General features: G+C 36.6%; 2 protein-coding genes across 7 annotated transcripts in view; one reads left to right on the forward strand and one right to left on the reverse strand.

Annotated features, from left to right (window-relative positions):
* Positions 1–9,840, forward strand: part of STX19 (syntaxin 19) — a 55,904-nt gene extending 46,064 nt beyond the window's left edge. Inside the window, exons 3-5 of one of the 4 annotated variants that reach the window (XM_079923173.1) lie at positions 4,365–4,432; positions 5,683–5,881; positions 7,641–9,840. In XM_079923173.1, coding sequence (XP_079779299.1) covers positions 7,654–8,538 — 885 coding nt within the window. In that variant the 5' untranslated portion in view covers positions 4,365–4,432; positions 5,683–5,881; positions 7,641–7,653 and the 3' untranslated portion in view covers positions 8,539–9,840. Of the gene's footprint in view, positions 1–4,068 lie in introns of those variants that run through there. The other 3 variants (XM_079923176.1, XM_079923174.1, XM_079923175.1) reach the window with 3 other exon arrangements.
* ARL13B (ARF like GTPase 13B) overlaps positions 1–26,176 on the reverse strand; it is a 76,160-nt gene that overhangs the window by 34,180 nt on the left and 15,804 nt on the right. The window contains exons 2-3 of one of the 3 annotated variants that reach the window (XM_079923169.1): positions 26,071–26,141; positions 19,273–19,522 (exon numbers count right to left, since the gene is read on the reverse strand). In XM_079923169.1, the coding sequence (XP_079779295.1) occupies positions 19,273–19,522; positions 26,071–26,141 (321 nt within the window). The remainder of the gene's footprint in view (positions 1–19,272; positions 19,523–26,070; positions 26,142–26,176) is intronic. The other 2 variants (XM_079923171.1, XM_079923170.1) reach the window with 2 other exon arrangements.

Here is a 26,176-nt window from a genome sequence, read left to right on the forward strand (position 1 = left end):
AGAGAAAAATTCCAACACAACAGCTGTGTGGTAATCAGGGTTCCAAGAAAGAAGCTGCAAAAGATAAAACAATAAAATGAAACAGAAAAGAATACCTGCTATATATACATTAAGAGAATATTTTCAGTGCAAATGAGCTTTAGAATGAATTAGTGATGCATATATACAAAATGAAGCAACTGAAAAACTTAGGTAATTAATAATTTCAAGAAAAATTTAAAAGTTACAAGGTTCTTGATCTGTGTAGTGGTTACATGGGTCCGTTCGCTTTGTGAAAAATCATCAAAGTATACATTTATGTTTTGGGCACTTTCTGTATATGCGTAAATACTTCAGTGAAAAGCTTTCTTAAAATAAAAATGTACATCTCCTAGCTCTATCCACTGAAAAAGCCTAGGTACAGTGAAAAAAATTATTCTGAGAAAGGAAATATAACCCTAGTGATTCTGGTATATATAATATGATTCTGGTGTGATTCTGTTATATATAATATGTGATTCTGGTAAATATAGTATTTGGGTAGTCCTAATAACGTAAACATATAATACTGACTATAACAAAAACTGTGATATAATTACATTGAGAGGAAAAATTTGAGGGAAGGATGGGGGTGTAAGAGAAAGTTAAATCCAAGAATTCCCTGGTGGTCCTGTGGTTAGGACTCCGCACTTTCACTGCCAAGGTGCAGGTTCAACCCCTGGTCAGGGAACTGTCCTGCAAGCTGTGTGGTGCAGCCAAAAAAAAAAATAGTTAAATTCATATCTTTCATAGCAAAGATTATTTAAAACTGAAAAAAGTGTAAACATCTACATAAGCAAATTATCAAGAAATAGGGAGCTTAAAAGCAACATATAGCTAAGGAGTTGAAAATGACTGCCTTTGGGAATGAGGAACTGGAAATAGAATGTGGTGGGGCAGGCAGGGGTCAGCTGTATATCTTCATAAGCCTTGAAGTGGTCTGACTTCTTAAACTGTGTATCTGTATTAATGATGAAAATAATCACATTAAAAACATTTTTAAAAGAAAAGGCTTTGTTCAAATCATGTAGGGGGGAGGAGGGAAGGAGGGAAGGAGGGAAGGAGGGAAGGAGGGAAGGAGGGAAGGAGGGAAGGAAGGAAGGAAGGAAGGAAGGAAGGAAGGAAGGAAGGAAAGAAAAGAAAAAGCTTATGGCTATATCAAAAGCAACATGACATCCGTTTTAAACACTTTTGGAGGAATTTATTTTCAGCATCAATATGGTAATACCAGAGGGAGCATACAGATAAGGAAGTGATAAACACTAAACCAAACAAAGAACAGTATGGAGCTATTCAAGATAAATCATTAGGCTAACTGACTTTAGTAATTACCTCCCTCTATACTAGAAAGATTAGTCTTTATCAGAGGCATATAATAAATCATGGGTGGTAATTCTGCTTTCTCAAAGTTATCACATGAAAAAAAAGTTTCTACAATCACTTCCCAATGTTTGTAGGTGTTTTTAAAAATCTGTTCTAGCATAATCATCAAATATTTATAAAATACTGAATACAAAAGAGCATATAGATGATCCCAGCTTTACATAACATATACATTCTAGGAAATTTATATTATACATCTTATAATGAAAAAAGCACTGGTCTAGCAGCCAGGAAGTTTGCATTATTATACCAGTACTACTACTAGCAAGCTCTGGGTAAAACACTTAACTTTTCTGATTTTCAATTTCCCCTTAAGAAAAATGAGAAATTGATTAGTTAACCTCTAAGGATTATTTTTGGAATCAAATTATAATATTCAATAGATGTGGAAGAAACCAGGTTCACCTCTCCTTTGGAGAACAGGTGAGGACTACATATCACTACCATCCTCTTTCAGTTGGTCGAGGAGTTGCAAAGGAAAGTGACACGCATCATTTCAGGCTACAGCATTTTAACGTCTATGAGAGACTCTCCAGTACTTCCAACTGCCCTACCAGCCTACCACATTCAGAAAGGTGGAGCTTAGGTCTCTGAGAAACCAAGATGGGAACCAGTAGCCCCTGCTAACCCAACATGGACATGAAATGTGAATGAAAAATACATCTCTGTGGTTGTAATCCATCAAGATTTGGTGACTGGACATTACTGTGACATAACCAAGCATATCTTGACTGATAAAAATGGGACCAAGTGGAATTTTTCAAAAACTGAATATTTAATACTCACAAGAAATCCCAACCTAAATTAGTTTATAAAGCTAAAAATCTTTACAATTTATCTCTTAAAATCTGAATTTTTATATTAAGGATTATATTAGGTTAATTACAATTAACTAATTAATTATAAATAACTTAATTATATGAAATTATATATACATATAAATTCATCTGTTTATTATAATTTAAAAGGTGGGAAAAATATAAAAAATGATATCAAACTTTCTGCACGTTTAATTGGTTGCTCTAGTACTGAAATCTTTCTCAATTAAAATCACTTTGTTTTCACTTTAATAAAGGACTTAAACAAATAGTACGCTAGGACTTCCCTGGTGGCACAGTGGTTAAGAATCCGCCTGCCAATGCAGGGGACACAGGTTCGAGCCCTGGTCCAGAAAGATCCCACATGCCACAGAGCAACTAAGCCCGCGTGCCACAACTACTGAGCCTGTGCCCTAGAGCCTGCGCTCCGCAACAAGAGAAGCCACCGCAAAGAGAAGCCCGTGCACCGCAACGAAGAGTAGCCCCCGCTTGCCGCAACTAGAGAAAACGCGCGTGCAGCAACGAAGACCCAACACAGCCAAAAATAAAAATTAATAAATAATTTTATTAAAAAAAATAGTATGCTCACATGGTATTATATTTTCTCTAGTTTGCTTATTTCCTACTTGTAAGGACAAAGGCCAGTAAGTATCAATACTTTCCTAGAAGGTATGCCCAACACATGGATCAATATATTAGTGTTTTATATTGATCTAATTTCCTAACACCCAAAGTTTGCAATCTATACTGCCACCTTCTCATAGTCCTCCTTGACTAATCTTCTTTTCACAAATTTTCCAGGTTTAATATTATAGCTTATTATTTTTTCCCACAGATCTTAGTAAACCACTGGATCTGGTTAGTTTTGTTCCTAAGGTAAAGAAATTATTCTTTGCAAGTAAGGTAGAATACAGACAATGGAAAGGTGGGGAGACAGAGGGAATGAAATCCTTCCACTACTTAGAAGTCTCTTATTTGCATAAATTGTACAGACTGAAGCCTTTTACTTTTAATATAGCAAATCAGTGGTAAAATAAAAGACTGCAAGCTATTTGAATTACATATTTAGATAATTTAAAATAAACAGCAGAAAACTGTAAGTGCATTACAGGCAACAAAAACTTGCTGTTAAATGTTTCCAACCAGTACTTAAAATGCTCAGCAACACAGGTACATAGCAAATGCCTCTGAGTAAACTGTTAATATCTATAAAAGACTTTTTCCATCAAAAACAGATTTCAAGGTCTTAGTATCCCTTGTGATCTGGCTTCTTTCCCAGCCACTTCACTTACCTAATTGCCTCTTCTCAGAACTTATCTGAACTGGTCTCTATAGAGCATCTGATACCATTGAAGAAGGCTTTATAGCACATTAAAGAGTGAGTCCTTCAAACTAGACTGCCTGAATTTGAATCAGAACTCTACCACGAGCTGATATCTTGGTTAAGTTACTTAAGATCAGGTCTTAATGTCATCATCTGTAAAATGGAGACCATGGTAATACTTAATCCAGAGTTCTTAAAAGAACATACAACACACTTAGAACAGTGCCTGTCACATATTAAGAACTCAGGAAAATATGAACTATAAAGAGCTCAATATCAGAACTTGAATAAATAAGACTGGTGAAGGTGCTGGGAATACCAGAATGAATAAAGATCCTTGCCCTCATGGAGCTTGTGTTTGGAGAAGAGAGCAGACAATAAAGTAAGATAAATAAGTAAAATATAGTGAAAAGTGCTAGGAAAAAAACTAAAGCTGGGAAGGGTGGTTGCAGTTCTAGATAGGGTGACCAAGGACAGCCTTACTGAGAGGGTGTCATCTCAGTAAGATTTAAAGAAGTTGGAGGAATAAGACAGCACTACAGGGGGAAGAGCATTCCAAACAGAGAAGACAGCAAGTGCCAAAGCCCTAAGGCAGGATCCTGCCAGGTTTGTGTGAGGGATAACCAGGAGCACAGTGTGATTGGGGCAGAGGGAGGGGGAGTTCTAGGAGGCATGGTCAGAAGGGCAAAAGGAGAGGTGGAGAAGTCATATTGGACCTTGTAGGCTCTGGCTTTTCCTCTGAGAGATCACTCTAAAGGAGGGCTTTAGGCACAGGAATGACATGATCTGACTTACATTTTAACTCTTGTTTCTGTGTTAAGACCAGAGGAGACGGGGATACAAAGGAAGAAGCAAGGAGACCATGTAGGAGACTACTGCAATAATCCAGGTGAGAAAGGATGGTGACTTGAACCAGGGAGGTGGTTCCTGATGTACCCTGAAAAAGGGATTGACAAGATTCCCTGTTAGTTTGAATATAAGAGTGTGGGGGGGGAGGGGGGAGGGGGACACAAAACAGAGTAGTCACGTAGTCCAGAATGACTCCCAAGTTTTTGGTAGGGTGACTTGGAAGAAGACTGGAAGAAGAGACTGGAAGAGGTGCCACTTACTGAGATGGAGCAGCAGTTTGGGAGTTGGAAGATCAGGAAATTATTTTAGACACAGACATTCAAATGAAGCTGTTGAGTAGACAAGTGTTATGAGAACAGTCTAGACTTGAGATATAACTTTGAGTCATCAGCTAACGGACGGCATTTAAACTGTGAGACTGGAAAACAACGGTGGATAAAAAGAGGACTGTGTGTGGAAGTATTCCAGTATTCAGCGGTAGGAAAGACGAGAAGAAACCAGGGAGGAGAAAATGATGAAGGAGGAGCCAAAGAGGCAAGAGGAAAGCCAGGAGACATACGTAAAATAATTTCAAGAAGTAGTGGTTAAGTGCTACTGAAGGGTTAAAATCACCAATAAGTCCTATTGCTTCTACCTGCAAAATATATCCCAGATGGTTCCCATTTATTCCATCTAGTTTCCATCCTGATAACCTGGAGGTTAACCTCCAGGTTATCAGGAAACTATTCTCTATACAGTGATCTTTTAAAAACATAAATCTTACGTCAATACCCTATTTATCCTTTCACTGTCCGCCACTGCATCTAGAATAAAATCTAAATTCCTTACTTTGACCCACAAGGCCCTTGGTGATCTGATCCCCACCTACCGTCCTGACTTCACTCCTCCAATGTTACTGCCCATATTAATTTCTATCTATATAAGCATTAATTTTGTTCTTAAAACATACCAGTCCTATTCACTGCCCTGGCACCCCATCTCCAATACTCAAGATGCACTTTCTTGGCTCTCCATCTTCTCAACATTTAGGTCTACACTCAAATAGCTCCTTAGAGAGGCCTTGCCTAATTGATCTATCAAGATCGAAAATTATCTCATTTATCTGTTTAATTGTGTATTGTCCATCTCCCCTCAGATATTAATTACTCAAGGACAGGTATTACTGAATACACACTATAGCATTTAAAACTTTGCATATAGTAAGCTTCAAAAATTATTTGACAGAATGTCAGTTCTTTAAAACCAAAGGAATATTATCAGGATATTCGTTTAACTTTTTATGTAATACAGGCATCATTTCTACAGTATCCTCGACTGGGTCATCATTCAAGAACATCTGGAACATCTCTAGTGATGGCAAGGTTTTTATCTCATGAAACAGTTCATTCCATCTTCAGACAGCTCTACTTGTGTGAAAAGTCTTCTTTATACTGAACCGAACCTCACTCCATGTAATTTCCACCCACGCTGCCCTTTGGAGTTATACCAGGTAAGTCTAATCCCTCATATATACAGATCTACACATTTTAGAAAACAGTTGTAGATATTCCCTCGACCTTCTCTTTTTCAGAACAAATATTTCCATTTCTTTCAACAACTCTCCATATACTATGGTCTTCCAATCTCATCCTTTCCATGACAGCTTGGAAATTCCCAATTTGTGGATTTTCATCTCATACTTAACACAGTCCCTCTCCCATTTGCTTTCACTAGCATAGAGTCAGTGGAACAAATATCTTTCTTAGTCTATCTAGACATCACATTATTATTCATGAAAGCATAATAACTATTCTGATAGTTCTGATTAAAAGCTCAAAATTAACTAAAATCTCCAGTGATTTTTATAAGCACTGCTATGAACTCAAGGGTCTTCCAGTTTATAGATGTAAAGGTGTTTTCTAAACAACTAGGTGCAATACTTTAGATCTATCCAGTTAAACATGTTTTTGTTATTTTAGTATAGTGTTCTGTTCTATTTTAATTTTCAAATCCCAATTCTGTATTTCAACATACTAAAGAATTCTCCAAATGTTGTGCCATCAACATGTTTGATAAGCATGCCTTCTACGACACCCAAATAACTGATAAAAATATTTGCATAAACATATCAAGAACTGAATCCCATAGCATAACAGCGTCATATTAGAGACCTTTTTCTCTAGTTGATACTATGTGTGGTTCAATGAGCTACTTGTAACTCCCTAACAGCTTCCTCTTATCCACAAAAATATCATGAAAAGCATTTTAAATGCCTTTCTAAAGTCAAGATGTGCTGTGAAAAGAAAGTATTTTATTAACAAGGATTTCTTTTTATTCACTTCATGTATATCACTATATAATTACGTACATCAAATTGATTCCATGAATAACTACCAACACAGCATACAGTAAGTGTCAATATTATCAGTGTCCCCCAAATAAGATTTTATATATTCTCATGTTTGTAAAAATATCACTTATTATGAATTAACAAAAAATTTTTTCTAACACAGTCTGGATATCTTTGCAAAGGAATGCTAATAATGAGACATCAGCATGATTAAACCAAGAATATGATTCTATATATATGCAATGGATAAGAAAACAAAGCTATGTCAAATAATGTGTTAGTCAATCCAGAAGCCTGAGAAATTTTGTGATAAATTCAACATTACCTATATTGCTTAAAGCTCTCATATGGAATCTGTCACTATACTGGTTTTAGCTGAACTACACACATTTAGCAAAATGAGTATGTTTTTTTGACATTACATAGACCAAATTAACTGGGAACCGTATCTCCAGTAATAAGGATCCATTCAGAGTGACCTTTTAATCCTAAAAAGATATGGTCAAATCTTCCTTTTAATGTGACCTTTTAATCCTAAAAAGATATGGTCAAATCTTCCATTCTAAGATATAGCTTCCTAAATCAAGAAAAATCTATTCTGTGGCAGTATCGTGACACTGAGAACTTATTTGGGGGCAATTATTTCTCTATCACTGCTTACTCAGCTACTTTACTCAACTGTATGGGACTCATAGAAGCACTGCATTATGCGAAGTGATTTACAAAATAGTTTACATTACTTTTTCTATTTCAGTGATCTTTATGAGGAAATTCTTATTGATTTTTCTAATTTTTAGTCATCTTTTCAGAAAACTAGGAGGATTTTTCCTGAGAGATAGACATAGCTATGTAAAGCCAACTGCTACTGGGAGGAAATACCAAATTTTTCTTTGTTCAACACAATCATTTTTGCTTTTAGGAGGACAGGGAAGATGAAAGACCGACTTCAAGAACTAAAGCAAAGAACAAAGGAAATTGAGCTCTCTAGAGACAAGGATGTGTCGACTACAGAAGCAGAGGAACAAGGGGTGTTTCTGCAGCAAGCTGTTATTTATGAAAGAGAGCCTGTAGCTGAGAGACACCTACATGAGATACAAAAACTACAGGAGAGTATTAACAACTTGACAGATGATGTTCAAAAATTTGGGCAGCAACAGAAAAGTCTGGTGGCTTCTATGAGAAGGTTTAGTCTACTTAAGAGAGAGTCTAGCATTACAAAAGAGATAAAAGTCCAAGCAGAACACATTAATAGACGTTTGGATGATTTAGTAAAAGAAGTTAAGAAGTCAGAGGATGAAAACGGTCCATCATCAGTGGTCACAAGGATACTTAAATCTCAGCATGCTGCGATGTTCCGCCATTTTCAGCAAACTATGTTTCTATACAATGACACAATAGCAGCAAAGCAAGAGAAGTGCAGGACATTTATTTTCCGTCAGCTTGAAGTTGCTGGAAAAGAAGTGCTGGAAGAAGAGGTAAATGATATGCTTCATCAAGGAAAATGGGAAGTTTTTAATGAAAGCTTACTTCGAGAAATCAGTATCACTAAAGCACAACTCTCAGAGATGGAACAGAGACACAAAGAATTTGTTAATTTGGAGAACCAAATAAAGGATTTAAGGGACCTTTTCATTCAGATATCTCTTTTAGTAGAGGAACAGGGAGAAAGCATCAACAATATTGAAATGATAGTGAATGGCATAAAAGAGTATGTTAACACTACTAAAGAAAAATTTGGACTAGCTGTAAAATACAAAAAAAGAAATCCTTGCAGGGTATTGTGTTGCTGGTGTTGTCCATGTTGTGGCTCAAAATAAAGAAGCTATTTTAGAAATTTCTCCCACTTTAGAATGAAGGATGTCCCATAATTTAGTGTCTTGTGTCATTTTTCTTCATTTCATAGAGCCATTCACATACTTTCATCACTATTAAGTTATAATTTTCCCCTTTTGCCCTTACCCACTAGAGTTACAGAAATTTCTAAAGCAAGTGACATAAAACAAGTCTTCATTTATTAAACTAAAAATAGCATATTAGCTTTAAACTCATGGGTTAACAATTGAAAATGAGGTAAATGATCTTAAGTTTCTAGACAGGTATCAAGCTCTATTACGTATTTTTGTAACTTCCAATGCCTTAACAAGATGAATGTCAGTAAGTGACAACTACTTAAACAATGCTTTAGGTTCATTTAAGAACATTTTGGTAGTTAAGAATTGTATAAAACAAGAATTCAAGTGGTGCTCTATTAAAGCCAAATCAAACTAGAAGCTGCATCAAATTTTTTTTTTTTTTTTTTTTTTTTTTTTGCGGTACGCAGGCCTCTCACTTTTGTGGCCTCTCCCGTTGCCAAGCACAGGCTCCGGACACACAGCCTCAGCGGTCATGGCTCACAGGCCTAGCCGCTCCGCAGCATGTGGGATATTCCCAGACCGGAGCACGAACCTGTGTCCCCTGCATCGGCAGGCGGACTCTCAACCACTGCGCCACCAGGGAAGCCCTGCATCAAATCTTTTATGTTCAGATAGGTCAGTTAACTCTGTGGTCAACAAATCCTAGGAAAACCCAACTATGTACTTAATGAAGAGTCTAGTTGGTAACTAGGAGCTGCTTTTAGCTTAAGGCCTAAAAAGCTAAGTTAAGGCACTGTTTTCCTGAACTTGGGTCCATTCAGGACACTGTATTACAGATTAAGAGGGTTGGCAAATATAGTAAAAAATAAAAGGCAATGGTATGCTTGGAATTTTCTCCATCACTTTATTGTGAAGCCAGGCACTAGACTAGGGGCTAGGGGCACAGTCTGAACTCACATGGGGATAGAGTTTGGGAACTAACATTCTAGTGGAGAAAGCATATAACAAATACAAATATTAGACAATGTTAAGTTCTTGGCAGAAGTTTAAAATAAGGATGATAAGATATTGTCAGAGTGGCTTCTTTTGGCTACGTGGAAAATATAGGCCTCTCTAAAAGGTAATGTAAGTGAAGATCTGAGTGATGAGGACAAGGGAAGCACATATTCCAGGCATATGAAACAAATAGTACAAAGACCCTGAGGAGAGTATAACTTACTCTGTTCAAAGAAGAATGAGCAGTACAGTTGTATCACAGTGGGAAAAGAGCAGTGAGGTAAGAGATGAGGTTAAGAAAGGTCAGCAGGGGCTAGATGTAAAGCCCTGTAAGTCTGAAGTTTACAGCAAGTGTAATAAAGGCAAAGCTGTTTTGGGGCCTGGGAGTAATGTTATGTAATTTATATTTGGGAAAAAATCATCCTGTCTACTGTACGGAGAACGGGTCAGAATGGATTTGGGGCAGGTGAGTAGAGGACAAGCATATAGGTATAGAAAACAATTAGAAGGCTAATGCAATAGTCCCAGTTAAGAGATGATGGAGGCTTGAGCTAGGATGGGAGTGGAGGTGGTGATGGTGGTAGCAGCAGTACTAACACTCAAGACTAATAAAAAAAAAAATCCTTGCTATGTCCCAGCATTGTTCTAATAATTTTACAATTTTACCAACAAGAACACTGAAGTACAGCTAGGTTAAGTAACCTGACTCAGGTCACAGAAACTGTACACAGAGAACTGGGATTTGAACCTAGGCAATCTGATTGCAGAACCAGTTCTTAACTACTGTATACCAAGTTGTAGTGATGGAAAAAAAAAATTAGACTAAAATGTGATAGATTTAAGAGGTAGAATCTACAGGATACTGATTAGATTATGATAGCTTTTACTGAGATGGGAAAAGACAGGAGATGAAGGTTTCAACACTAAGGGTGAGAAGGAAATCAAGAAATTCTGTTTTGGCCAATAGAACCTGAGATGAGCATAAAATGTCAAAGTGGAGGTTTCTAAGGTATTAGCTATATCAGTAGGAACTCTTGGGCGATGTCAAAGCTATAGATTTGGGTCCTCTGAGTAAATAAACAGTATTTAAGGCCTCAAAAGTATCTAGATGCAAAAAACTGCAAGCCCAGAAAAGAGCCTGGGATATTCTAAAATTTAGATTTAAAGCAGAAGAGGAGTTAACAAAAAAGACTAAGAAGGAACCATCGATGAAGTAGGAGGAAAATCAAGAAAAGTATGCTGTAATGCAAAAGTGCTAAAAGGAAAACAAAGTTGAGGAAATACTCAATTTTAGGTAAAATAAGAACAGCAAAGTGACAATGGATTTGGCAACATGGAGATAATTTGTTGACTCCAATAAGAGCAGTTTCAAGGAATTGTAGGAATGAAAGCACAAATGGAGCATGTTGAGGAAAGAGTGTGATATAAATAAGTACAGAATCCACTACAGGCAATTCTTTCCAGAATTTTGAATAGAATACTACAAAAAGGAGTCAACATGTGAAGAGAGATGTAGAGCCAAAGGATTCCACAATACTTAAAGAAACACAAGAGCACATTCTGCCGATGGGAATGATCCAGAGAGAGAAACTCGATATAAGAAAGGGGAGGAATAATATATTGGGTTGGCCAAAAAAGTTCCTTCCATTTTAAAGTAAAAGTCGAAGACACATTTTCCATTTTTACCAAGAAATTTATTGAACAACATATTCGCCGTTTTGTTCCACTATCTTCTGCCATGTTTCAGGCAACTTCATAATTCCATCTTCCCAAAACTTTTTATCATTTTGGGCAAAGAATTGTTCCAGGTACGTTTTACGGTCTTCCAGGGAATTGAAATTTTTTCCATTGAAAGAATTTTGTGAAGACCTAAATAAATGGAAATCCGAAGTGCAATGTCTGGTGAATATGGCGGATGAATCAGAACTTCCCAGCCAAGCTCTAACAGTTTTTGCCTGGTCATCAAAGAAATATGTGGTCTTGCATTATCCAGATGGAAGATTATACGTTTTTGGTTGACTAATTCTGGACATTTTTGGTCGAGTGCTGCTTTCAGTTGGTCTAATTGGGAGCAGCACTTGTTGGAATTAATCATTTGGTTTTCCAGAAGGAGCTCATAATAGAAGACTCCCTTCCAATTCCACCATATACACAACCATCACCTTCTTTGGATGAAGACCAGCCTTTGGTTTGGTTGGTGGTGGTTCATTTCGCTTGCCCCACGATCTCTTCCATTCCACATTATTGTACAGTATCCACTTTTCATCACCTGTCACAATTTGTTTTAAAAACGGAACGTTTCCGTTACGTTTAAGTAGAGAATCACACGCGGAAATACGGTCAAGAAAGTTTTTTTCGCTTAACTTACGTGGAACCCAAATATCAAAGCGATTAAAATAACCAAGCTAGTACAAATGATTTCAACGCTTTATTTGGATATTTTGAGTATGTCGGCTGTCTCCCGAGTGGTATAATGTTGGTTGTTCTCAATTAATGTCTCGATTTGATCACTATCAACTTCAACTGGTCTACCCAACAGCGGAGCATCGTCCAGCAAGAAATCTCCAGCACCAAACTTCGCAAACCACTTTTGACACATTTGATCAGTCACAGCACCTTCTCCATACACTGTACAAATCTTTTTTTGCGTTTCGGTTGCATTTTTACCTTTCTTGAAATAACAAAGCATAATACGCTGAAAATGTTGCTTTTTTTCCTTCCGTCTTCAATATTAAAATGGCTACACAAAAATTCACCAATTTTTATGTTTTTTTTTAATGCACCCTGATATGACAGCTGTCACACACAATCTAACAAAATTGCTTCGAATGAAGTTAAAGACAACTAAGCGCTACTAGAGCCATCTTACGTAAAAAACCGAAAGAACCTTTTGGCCAACCCAATACAATAGTAGAAAGGGGTGGGATCTTGGACAGGAGCAGAAACACTTCTTCCATATTATAGGAGGGAAGACAAAGGAATAAAAGCAGATAACTGAGCAAATTTGGTGATGGGAAAATGAGAGAATTCTTATGTGAACAGGAATATGACTATATATGTGTGTATATATATATATATATATGTCTCCTAACACTATTAAATAATTTTTAACTTATAAAATATAAAGAAATTGAAGAGTTTTCTACTGTGTCAGTTACAAGCATTACCGGAGAAAAAGATGTTTCCCACAGGTCAGCTTCAAATGTTTAAGGAACATTATAAAAAAAGATAAATTTAAAACTAGTGATAAACTCCCCAGCTAAATCAGGTGGTTGAGAGATATTGCTTCTGTCCCTTTTAAACTTGTGCTATATCCTTTAATGTAGTACCTTACTGATACTTGTTTATAATTGTTCCTAACTTGTTTATCATGAAAACGGAAAATATCGAGTACTACTTAATATTCATTAGCATAATTATATCCAGATGGGTTCAGAAAATAGTAATTTTCTAGTAGCAGTTATATCTAAACATACTGCTTTTAAAGCAAGACTTAATCATAGAAAGATTCATAGCAGAGTAATATATCACATACAATTTTCATTGTTATATTTCAAAAGCACCCTAACCTAAGCAACATAAACATATTTAATTAGCTGCTGAACATTTTGTTTATTCACACACAATAGGCACTAAAAGTAGCCATTTTTTCCTTAAAATTACTACCTTAAAAGAAAAAATTCTTACGCATCGGAGGCACTCTATTAGGAATCTACTGGTTCAGAAAGTATGCAATAATTATTTTGAGCACTTGGGTTCCTATTCTTACCCACTAAGCCATGTCATTTTCTGTAATCAAAAGCTTCATGTAGCTTGAATTCACATATGCCACTTTAAAACTAGCTCTCCTAATTCATCTCTACCTAGACACAGCATATCATCAATAGTAACTATTCATATCCACCATCGCATGCACAGAAAACTAGTAAAGCACTGAATGAGATGCTTTAAATACATTATTTTAGAATTCACAGGACAAGAGAAGTATTAAAATCCTTATTTACAAGTGGAGACATAGAAGCTGGGGAAGATTAAGTAACCTACTCAAGGCCTGGCTGACTTCAAAGCCCATGCTTTCCCCTGCACCAGTAGATCTCAATTTCTGCTGTGCAGCAGAGAGATCTGGAGAACCTGTGAAAAAGCCAGAGGCATCCTTGGCCCCACCCTAAAAAATACAACAGGTCTGGTCTGATGCTGATACAGGTGATCCCTGGATAACATCTTGCCGCCTGACGACACTGTCGACAGGTTTTTCTTCGTTATTTTGTTTTACAATAGAGTGTGCTGGGACAGGGGAGGGAAAGGATGGGAACCTCTACAGGCTCTTTGTGCATAAATTACCTAGGAAGTCAACCAGCTGAGAAGCTTTACTGTAAACTACAGCTGCTGTTAGTGAAGCTGGATGCCATTACAGACAAAAGGAAGCCCTCAGTAAGGAAATGTAGAGGTGAGTCAACAGTATAACTAAATAAAGTTGATGAAGATGACAGCTTGGTAAGTTTGCGCTGAAAGAAAAGAAATCTTAAGCCAATGGACCCTATAAATAAAGTGAGTAGGGGTTTCAGATGGTAAAAATAGTAAATTAAGGGACCCACCACTACAACTAAGGATCAAGTGATTAAGTGACATAGGTAGTCCATACTTTCATACTTATGGGTTTCCAGAATTCTAAAAACGACCCAGGTTCTCCTATTTCTTATTGAAAGGTCTGACTCATGAAAGTCCATTTGACTCAAATTCTAAGAACAGTATTAGGATAACCCATAACCTAATTAACTTCTCTTGGGCACTTATAAGAAAGAATATGACTCAAAGAAACTTGCAAACTAACAGTTTCCTGTAATATTGTCTAGAAGAAAGGTGAGTCAAATAGGCATATAGAGGGTGGAGACAAAAGTCCGATATCAATAAAAAAAATTATTAATAATAAAACCCTGCTTATTATTTCTCCTAATATAAAAACTCACTGCCATGTTTTTTTTTAACCTCTTTGGCCATGAAATCCTTTAGGAATTTGATGAGAGCTAGAATCTGCTCCCAAGAAAAATACACATGCACTCAGAATTGTGTATGTGATTTCAGAGGGTCTTGGGAAGCCACCCACGGTGCAAAGACCTCCAGGTCAAACTTTTTTTTACTGAAATGTTCATAACATCTAGCCAGATCATATATGAGATATTATGTTTTCTTCCCTGAGTGAAACTCCTATACATTTTTGTTGTGAAGCATCTAATTTGTGAGGTCTGACCACAAGTTAAGTTAGGTCATATAACTCCACAGAAAAGCAGACAGTATATAATGAGAAAGTGGCATCACTCCAAGAGTTCAAGTATGCTAACACAAGTAGAATTGTTATTATCCTGGGAGGAAATTTTAGCCTATGGATCTCCAGAGTTATTTCAGTTATAAGTATTAGGAGATTCAACCACCAAAAATGAAGGGTAATTTACAATCGCTCTGAGGGCAACTTTCAAGACTGTACTAGAAAGAAGAGATGCAGAAAGAACATGTGCCTTCTTATATAACATTGGTGTAACCTTGGGCTGCTGAAAATTTCAATAGCTTAAGATGTTTAAAATACCTCCTAGCTCAGCCCTTTCCACAAGGAATCAACAAATAGTACCTTGTACTATTAATGGAAAATTTCTACGGTGGATGTTGAGCTTAAATTTTGAAATTACTACTGATTTCAGTGCTACTTATACCACTGCAAAAGTTGTTTACTTTTTCTCTTGGAAAGGTCTTCTTTATCTGTCAAGACTATCTAGTATTAGAAATTTTAATAAATAATTAAATTATAAATGGTTAAAGCAAGAGTATGTATGTGGTGGGGGGAATGTGAGGGTAGGTAATATAATTCATACCTTAATTAATCAGAGTAGAGGTTCAAGTTAACCTACAGTAGATATGAGAGAAAAAAGACTTTCTATTCTAGGTAAATAAACAACTCAGCATGATAACAGACCAAATATTTGCATGGCATCCATTTTTACTTTCTTTAGAAGGAATACAAATCACTTTTACCTCTTTACCAAAATGGATTCTTGGCATAGACTATACTAAGGTCCACATTATAATACACAGCTGAATACAATCCCAGAATTACTATATTTTACAGTTACTTTTATTAAAGAAGAGTCATTTAACCACTGAGTCCAAAGAAGTAAAGTGACTTGTCAGGGTCATAAACAAATACACAACTTTCAGAATCCAGGTTTCAGATTCTCTGTCTTCTCTCTAAACCCATGTTTTTTCACCTTTTCACCATTTATTTCAGAGATTTTGACTGGAATATTATGCTGATTAAGCAGTAAATACTAGAGAACTGCCAAACAGAAATTCCGAGCTAATAAAACACCGAAGCCTAGTGATCTACGACTCTGACCTTTCAAGAGAACCCTCACATCTGTGACATAAAGTGAAATGTGACTGAGGCTTCATTTGCAATGACACATGCTGTCAGACTGCTGTGCAGAATCAGGTCAGGCAGAGCTAGAGTGTCCAGGACCTGCTATCGTGGTCATCTACTCTGCTTCCCATAGCATGAATGAATCCTGCTCTACCAATTTGTAATTTCATGATTACAGACAAGATAATAATTCTTCAGGTTTCTTTCCTTCTGTTGAATGACTGAATCTTCTGAGGTCTGTTGTTGTCCTCTGTTTGCTCATTATTAGAGGGTGGGAAGAGAAAATTATCAAGGGGTTGAAGTGAGTTCTGAGAGGCTTTGTAGGTCCTAAATCAACTAGTTTAGGCTCAGACAGACAAGTGGTGATCGGAAGAAATTAGATGCCATTATAGAATTTCGCAGATGAGAGGTCCAAATGTCCGTGGGCAGGAAGGAAGCAGCTATGTGCAACAAGGAGCACTGTAGCCAGCCTCCTAATTCAGGTAGCCTCCCCTACATCTCCACACCCACTAGCCCCTAGCACTCAGCTTACTAGGGCTCTACTGGACGCCCCTCCCACTTACTATCCAATGGACTTTTCAATGCCATACCTATTATGTGCTAGGGTCAGTTAAAACACAGACTTTCCTATCTGTGTGGAGCTATGGAGGCAACCTGAAGGACTCTGAGCAGAGGAAAAGTAAAATGATCAAATTTGGATTTAAAACAGAGCTCTCAAGTACTTTATCTATTCTTGCATTGTTTCACTTATTAAAGCATGTACCAATTTTGTAATTTGAAAAATATCAAATAAAGAAAAGGGCTCCTGCTAGCAATGTAGAGGAGAGCTTAGAGAATAGGCAAGACTGCTACCAGGGAGACTGGTTAGGAGACTAATCAGTAACACAAGGGAGAAGTGAAGAAAGGCTGAAAGGAGGTAACATTAAAGGGAATAGAGAGGAGTGAAGAGACTCAAACGATATTAAGATAGTAACATCAAAAAGACAAATTAATTGTAGGTCAGAGAGAAAAAGGTAAACAGGAGAACTTCCAAATATGGGACTAGGGTGGATATTCAAGACGGATTTATAAACAGAAAAAAGAGTGGGATAGAAAATTTTATGTATTATATGAACACTGCATACGTTACATGTTTTACAAAAATATGCACAGGAAACTCATCAAAATGATAGCAGTGGTTGGCTCTGCATGATAGGTCAATCATTTTTTTTTTAACCTCATTCTTTCCTACATCTTCTAAATTTATTAAGAATATTACTTTTTGGGACTTCCCTGACAGTCCAGTGCTTGGGACCCTGCGCTCCCAACGCAGGGGGCGTGAGTTCGATCTCTGGTTGGGGAACTAGGATCCTACATGCCGTGCAGTGTGGCCAAAAAAAAAAAAAGAGAATATTTACTTTTTAGTAAATTTTGTATATTTCTGAAGCACACACATCTCAAAAAGTTTACCTTTATTAATAAAAATTCTATGGTTGTAAAACTCCTTTGAGAAAAACTCATCAAATGGCAAACCATTCCATATTTCATAAACATATTATTGATCCCTAATTAATTCCCATGTCTTTGTGAGATCGCACTGACTATGAAATTATAATGGTGAGCAATCATCATAGTTGTGAGTTGTTTTTTTTTTTTCCAATTCTGGAAATACACTAGCTGAGAGATGTGACAGAACTGAAAGCAGATATCTTGCTGACATTGGATTATTCAGTAAACACTGCAGACACAAACTGCATGCCTCTGCCTCAGCGCTTTGCCACATACATCTATCTGCATGACTGACTCTCTTACCTCCAGTGTCATGTTCTCAATATGACCTAGTATGATTATCCTAATTTTAAGAGTAACATGCCCCTGTCACCACCACCACCATAGGATTCCTGATCTTCTTTTCCCTGCTTTGTTTTCAATATACTTATCACCTAATGTACAATTTATTTATTACATTTATTGTGTGTCACCCCCTAGAATGTAAGTTCCTGAGATCATACATGGAGTTTTATTGTTTTTGTTCCCAAAGGTATCCCTATCACCAGAACAATGTCTAGCACACAGTGGATGTTCAATAAATATTTGTCGAATTAGTACATGTATGAATGAATAAATGCATGAGAGAATACATGAATAAAAGAATAAATTAAATAAATAACTATTGGGTTAAAAAAAGCACACTCAATTATTTTACAAATGAACATCAGTCATTAATACTTTTTGCTTTAGAAGTCACTGGTTCTATGCTTAAACATTGATAGAGACTAATTTAGTCTATGGGTTCAACAAAGTTTACTCTTTGTATACATATCTATTAAAATCTATTTCATATTCAATAAAGGTGAGAATTAATTATATATATATCAAATAACTTATTTAATTAGTTAAATGTATAAAAATTAAACAGTATAAGCTTAACAATAAATGATACAATAAAGTTTTACTTTTTGTAATCAGAGCTTCCAAACTGCCTCATTTAAAAATGTTCATTTATTACTGAGGACCACTGAGGAACTCTGTCTTACAATTTCTCAGTTAACCATGTGATAGGTTGCTTGGGGTTTTTTTTAATCGTTAGTACTGAAACACAAGAACGAGGGAAAAGGGACAAGAAAGGCAAAACACACATTCCACTTACTCCAATTTTAAGAGCAATTTAAACTACTTTCACTTTACTATGTCTCAAAGTTATAGCACCATCTGGTGTTTACTATGCAGAAATGCTATGAGGGCGGGTAGTGCAAAAGTCCTTTGTCACTTAATTTTTTTTAAATGTTTAGGCAGATGGACAAAATGATGCTAAGCATACAACTAAGTTGATAATGGCACAGACCACATGTTCAGTTCGGAAATATAGTAGTAAAAACTGAGAAATCAACATGGCATTAAAAGAATAAACCATCTAAATAACTTTCAAACAAGAATACTCTTCAAGAAAAAAAGGACAGAGGCAAAACATAAGTTATTAAAAAAGGAAAATAAATTGAAAAACATTTTAGAACCTTGTTAATAGACCATTTTCAAAATCTGACAAAAGTAAATGATCAAATAAAACAAAGAGTTTACATTTGAAAACCCAGGAGATCTAATTATAAGATTTCTTCATTACATAGCCTCTGTGCTTAACCTCTACAGATAGCATTATAATAAGGCCTTGGTATATTAACAACTCCCAGTAAATTACATACATTTTATCATACGAGGGTGTGACAATTTAGCTTATTCAGTATTTTGTAACTTAGGTAAATTTAATGACTTAATGCTGCTGTCTCTACGTTTACAATGACACCAACATTACTTACACCAATATAGGCTTTCCCGATATCCTAGGATGTCTTATCACTTCTGACATTGTCTCTTTTGTCTCTTCCATTCTCTCTTCATCACTCGAATCCACAACAAATATTACTCCATAAGATTCAGCATAGTAATTCTTCCAGATTCCCCGAATTCTTTTTCCACCTCCCAAGTCAAAGATGGTGACTTCAAACTTTCCTTGTCTAAGGTCAATTTTGGAAAATCCAACGGTAGGTGCTACATCTTCAGGATACTCTGTTTCAAATGATATAAAAGAAAGAATCTTTAGACCTTAAATTAATAACACTAATTTAACTTCACAACTTAAATGACATAAATGTGTTATTCATCATACTCTAGTACTAAATAGAATGTTTATTATTTGCTTACACAATAAGCGTTACATCTAAGCACATTGGTTTGGGGGAAAGGTAGATACTATAAAATATCCAACTAGAATCTACACTCCTTGCAGATAGGAATTTCTGTGTTTTTTTTTGTTTGCTTGTTTGTTTTTATTGATATAACCCCAGTTCCTAAACTAATGCCCACCATATAACGGGTACTTAATAAGGATCTGTAGAATAAATAAACAAATGAACTCTTGCCTTTAAGGCCACTGACTCCCCAAGTTACAAACAATAAAAATTTCAACCTTCAACACCACAGCCATGCCCAAGGACCATTACAACCTCTGTGGAGTTATAAAGAAAAACTAAACATTTAGAGAATAGTCTAGAACAACCAAATAATGGGAGAAGCTATGAAGAGTATAGGACCTTTCTTTTTTAATTAACTGAATTAAATCTATAATTGCAATAAAGAGACTTTTAAGGACAGCTTACAAATACAAAGAGTAGATTTTATTTTCTTCTACAAGAATAGAATACAGAATATTCTCATAAATTTATAATTGAATTTCTTTGGACTTCTGCATATGACAGCACAAAGAAGAAGGTACAGGATGTATACAATTATAACTGCCAGAGAGGTAATGACAGTAAGAGATTAAAAAGATCACTAAGGTTCAAGACTTGAACTAGGAGCTGGGACCTAAGCCTTAAAGCTCAGTAGGATTTAGACAGTCAGATGAGTGACCTAAGTAATAGAAATGGTAAAAGCAAGATGCACGCACAAGTTGAACACTGTAGTTGGAGCAAACCCTTAAGTCTGAATGTACAATGAAGAGGGTTCTTAAGATAGAGAATTGGGAGCCACGGAAGGTATTTTAGCAGACCAATAACATAATTAAGGTGACTTAAGTAGTCTTTCTTCAGATTCATCTTTGCAAAAGTCTCTAAACGGACTGAAAATGAGAGTGATAGCCACTTTTTGGAGAGGTATGAAAATAAAAATAGAAGAATGGCAAGAGAGAACTCATGAAAGATTAACAGAACCAAGTGACTCAGTGGTTACAGAGAAGAGTTCAAACTTCATGTCTGTCTCTTCCATTCTCTCTTCATCGCTAGAATTCACAACAAATATTACTCCACTGTACTTTGTTTACAGCTGCACGGTCAATACAGTGGCCACCAAACTACATGAGGCTTTTAAAACTTAAATCAATTAAACTTAAATAAAATAATTCAGCTCCTCAGTTGTTCAAGCTGTATTTCAAGTGCTCAAAAGTCACATGTGGCTGGTGGCCCACCCTACTGGACAGAGCCAATATAGAACATGTCCGTCATTGCAATAGCTCTACTGAACAACACTGGTTTAGAGGGTCTTATCATTCCCACATTCAGCAAAACATTTGCTGTTACAAAGATAAATTTGAGGGCTTCCCTGGTGGCGCAGTGGTTGAGAGTCCGCCTGCTGATGCAGGGGACACGGGTTTGTGCCCCAGTCCGGGAAGATCCCACATGCCGCGGAGTGGCTGGGACCATGAGCCATGGCCATTGAGCCTGCGCGTCCGGAGCCTGTGCTCCACAACGGGAGAGGCCACAACAGTGAGAGGCCCACGTACCGCAAAAAAAAAAAAAAAAAAAAAAGATAAATTTGAGAGGCATTTGCTGTTAGGCTTAGGTGTGACAGAGAAACAGACTTGCAATGTACCATTCCCTTTCAGCAAGCATCTTAATGCAGTTTACACAGCTCTCTAGAAAGTTAATAGACATCACAAGTCAAATTTTTAAAAGACCTGCCTTATCTAGAAGGAGAAAAAGGCAAGTTTAGAAGCAATATAAGCAGCCATATATTCCAAAAACAGAATTAAACTAGACATTTAAAAATGTGGATCTAGTCTAGGCCAGAACTGGCTTCACAGTTAAAATAGGCAGCTGTCTTTGAGTATGATTTGAAACGTACCCCCAGGAAATTATCAGTGAAAATAAATCAACTATCCTGAGGAAGGGATAAGGGAAATAACACATACAGAATACCTACTCAGTACCAGGACTTTGTTAGGCATTAGAATGCAAAGATGAATAAAAAAGGGTTGCTGTCCTCAAAGAATATCCAGTACAATTCAGAGAGAACTGTGTTATTCCCATTAATGGGAATAACACAAGAACCTATATGTTCTACAAATAAGACTGGAGAGCACAGTGTGAAGGTATTATGAACTGCACTTTTATGTCCCTGGCAAAACTCATCTGTTGAAACCCTAATCCCCAATGTGATGGTATTTGGAGGTAGGGCCTTTGGGAGGTAATTAGGTTTAGATGAGGTCACAAGGATGGAGCCCCCATGATGGAATTAGTGCCCTTATAAGAAGAGACATAAGAGAGCTTGTTTCCTCTCTCTCTTTCCACCACATAAGGATACAAGTGAGAAGATGGCTGTCTGTAAACCAAGAAGAGGGCCCTCACTAAGTACCCGACCATACTGGCACCCTGACTGCAGCTCCTAGCCTCCAGAACTGTGAGAAATACCTGTTGTTTAAACCACTAAGTCTATGGTATTCTATTATAGCAGCCCAAACTAAGATGGAGGGCATTCAAGAGAAAAAGGGTAAAGAGGAGCTAGAAGTGAGTCATGGCCTAGAAAGCCTTCAGAGAGGAAATGAAATAGGAGTAAAGTCTTAAAAGACAAAAAAATTATAACAAAGAAGGGAGAATAAAATTCCAAGCAGGGGAACAATGTAAGTACAGATAAAATGATGGCACTATTCCCAGGAAACCAATTCATATTAAGTAATTTTTTCAAGGTTACATGGTAGACAGAGCCAGGACTCAAATTCAGGTATTCAGGACTTTAAAAGCCTGTTTCTTTTGATACATGGAACACCCTCCCCAATTTCTCTATTCTTTCCTCTGGCTTCTACTCATGATTCTGTGTTTCAAGGCTCAAGACTAAATGTTCAGGTTACGACCTTTTCTGTAAATCGTTCTCTGATGATTCCTTCCTACTTTCAGTATCACCTACACCATCTATTGTAATATTCTGTGTTCTTGCTGGTCTCCACAATAGCCTATACCTTCCCAATAGCTGGTAACTATCTTTGTATCCTTAGCACTCAGTACAAAGCATATAACTGCTCAATACTACAACACCAGACTGCTAGGACAGCTGAAGCTGCTATCGTTATGTCCATTCTTCCATATATTTACCCATCCAACCATGCTTGTAATCATTTATTGAGGGCCTGTTATAAATCAGGCATCATACAAGAACCAGGCGTTCAAACACATATGGTCCCTAATCCTGAGGATTTCAGTAAAGCATATATGTTAAGACAATGCCTAGAAAGTTCAAGATAAAATGAAAATATATAATCAATAACTATTTATTGAGCTTATGTTATATGCTAAGTACTATGCAAGGTCCTAGATATACAAAGATTAATAAAATTTATTAATATTTTCTGATCTTATAGAGCACTTATATAGATGGAAAAAGAAGAAATATATACATAAACAAATAACTACGATATAATAAAGATGTGTTAATGTCAACAATGCTAGGGACCAATTTACACAAAGAATTTTCCCACCCAAAATAACAACAGTTCCTTAGAACTATTAGGAAATAATACTGGAAAGTCAGAGAATCCTGGATTTTTTAGCTGAGCACATGGCTGTTCAGGATAAAGAATGCAATCCCCAGTCTCTATGGCAGCTAGGGGTGGCCATGAGAACAGGTTCTAGATAATGTGCTGGTGGTATACTGTTAAATGTTTAACTGGCTTTGGAGGCTGTGGAACTCTGATAGTGTTTTCCAATTGTCATGGTGTAAATAATCCCGCTGTGGACTATTTCAAATTACCAATATGAGGCACCTGAACATAGAGTTTGGAGGAGAGGTGCCTAACTGGCTCTCGTTGCCTAATATGAGCCAATAATAGCAAGTAGCAACCAGCTCTGGAACACCACGGGTTCTAGCTAATGGCCTATGAACTGCAATGATGTGGTGGCTTCTGGTTCACATACTTTAAAAAAAGAGAAGGATAGCCTCCCTTTGTCCTTTACTTCTTCCTTCCAGCTGAAATGCACATGTAGTAGTGAGACACCTTGGACCAGGTAGGCAAGGGAGAACACTAGGAATGGCAAAGCAAATAGGAAAAGGAACTTGAGTCTCTAATACCAGAGAGCTGCTATGCCAGCCCTAGACTACTTTTCCCTGTGCTGTAATATGAGAGAGAAATAAACTATTTTATTAAACCACTGTTATTTTAGGCTTATTTGTTAGCACAACTGAACCTATATCCTATTAATGCAATCACTTTGACAGCCATGAAGAAGAGAAGCTGATTGAAGGAAGTGAACCTCAAGATAGGGAAAGTACTCTTAGATTAGGAAGCTATAATAAAATTATATTATATTGAACACAGACAACGGCAACACAGTAGGAGAGGAAGATTATCTCAAATGAAAGGAGGAAATATACAATAAATTTTTTTTTTTAATTTTAATAAAAAACAAAACAGAAATAAGCTAAGAGAAGCCATGGGAGAAATGTTTTAGGAAGACTGCCTACTAAGGCATGGCCTGAACTGGGACACCAAAATAAGTAAAACTGCCCTTGGGGAATTTATAGTCTGGAGAGGTAGAGTAATACATAAAAAGAGGGGCAATTAAGTAGCTATACAAGTAGATACAGATAAGAGTAGACATAAACAGAGGATGTGGTCAATTGTACTGACGGTGGTGGTAAGGGGTGAGGGCAGCAGGAGATCATAAGAAACTTCATAAAGAAGGAGACTATACGACAAACAAGCATATTTAGAGATAAGTAGATAATGTCTTTAAGGATAAGTTGATATTCCCTTTAATAAGGCAAGTGGGAACAGCATAAACAAAATCACAAAGGTATCAAAAGGCTCAATTTGAAAAACTTCAAGTCGTTCTATATAACTGGAATCTTTAAAAAAGAAAAATGGTAAGAAATCAGTCACTGGAGTAGGCTGAAGAGTAAATACGAAATGAAAAACAAAAACAGAGCCAGAGGGGAGCTCAAAGTTGAAGGCAGCTTTGACTTTTTGTTCATGATGTGACACTTTGAACATTTTCTAAACTCAGAAAAAGAAACTAATGGAGGTGGAATTCAGAAGAAGGCCTGATCGAAAGAGTTTGTTCTAAGTACACACAAATAATTAGACAGTCTGATTAGCACATTCCTGGATCCCGCTCCCTTGAACATAAGGCTTTGAAGGGATGAAAGAGAAAACGTTTAGATAAGGTTTCATGGCCTGCAGGCCAAATCTGGCTGGCCACCTGTTTTCACATGGCCCTCAAGCTAAGCATGTGTTTTACATTTTAAAATAATTTCCAAAAAAAAACCCAAGGATAATGTTTCATAACACATCAAATTTTAGGGTCTATAAATAAAGTTTCATTGGAACATGGCCATGCTCATTTGTTTACATATTTTCTATGGCTACTTCTGCACTACTATGTCAGAGCTGTGTAGCTGGGAAAGGGACCATATGACTCTCAAAGTCTAAAATATTTACTATATGGATCTTTACAGAAGAGGTTTGCAAACCCTTGGTTTAGATGGTGACAGTGAGTGCTTTGCAAGGATATAACCTAGGTGACAGCATGAGGGGTACAAAAAGGCTTTAGAAGCCTCCTCAAACAATAATATATAGTTTGCAACTAATTGGGGGTGACAAAATGTTTTTCTCCAACAGCAAATTTTTCAAGGTGTCAATTTTTTTTCATGAATTTCCATAAATAAAAGCTCCCTATCCGTCATGCATGATATCTAGTTGCAAAATCCATTTTCAGGAACAAATATATGTTAGGTTTTCTCCCAATTCATACCCTCAAGATGCCTGGCTCGTGCTACATCTTCTGGGTACACAACAAACTCACTAGTATAGTACCTCTATATTGTAGTTACAAAGCATTAAATTAAGACTAAATAAATACATCCAATGAGATGTAATATAAATGACATAAAACCCTTTAATGTATCTTTAATGTAACTGTAAAAATTACACATCATGTTGAAAAAAAATCAAAAAATGCAAAGAGAACTGTGCTGGCTAACTGTATTTCTACTTCCCTTTCATTTAGCTGTAGCCCTGTGACTAAATTCTGGCCAAGAAAATGTAAGTAGAAGATAGGGATCCTTAAAGGCGGGGGCATGTCCTTTTTTTACTTTTTCCTTCCTACTGGCTAGAAGACAGCTGCGATCCCTCTTAGCTGATCAAAAACCTCGAGGAGCCTCTGCATTCATTCAAATCTGAAACATAACAGGCTGGTACTATTAAGCCAGAGTCTATTCACCACATTAGCCTCAAGTATACTAAGAATATAAAGTAATAGAGTACACAGTATATGTACCCAATGAATATGTAATAAAGCAATTTAAATAAATAAATCAGAGTAATTTAATAATAAATTTTTTCAGCTTACCTCCTTGGATTCCCTTTGCTGTTGCCGTTTTACCAGCATTATCAAGTCCCACCATCACAAGAGTCACCTTTCTTAAAACAATAAAAATTAAAAAATCACTTTGAGT

The sequence above is a fragment of the Stenella coeruleoalba genome (assembly GCF_951394435.1).
Source record: "Stenella coeruleoalba genome assembly, chromosome: 5".
In the NCBI taxonomy this organism is placed as follows: Eukaryota; Metazoa; Chordata; class Mammalia; order Artiodactyla; family Delphinidae; genus Stenella; species Stenella coeruleoalba.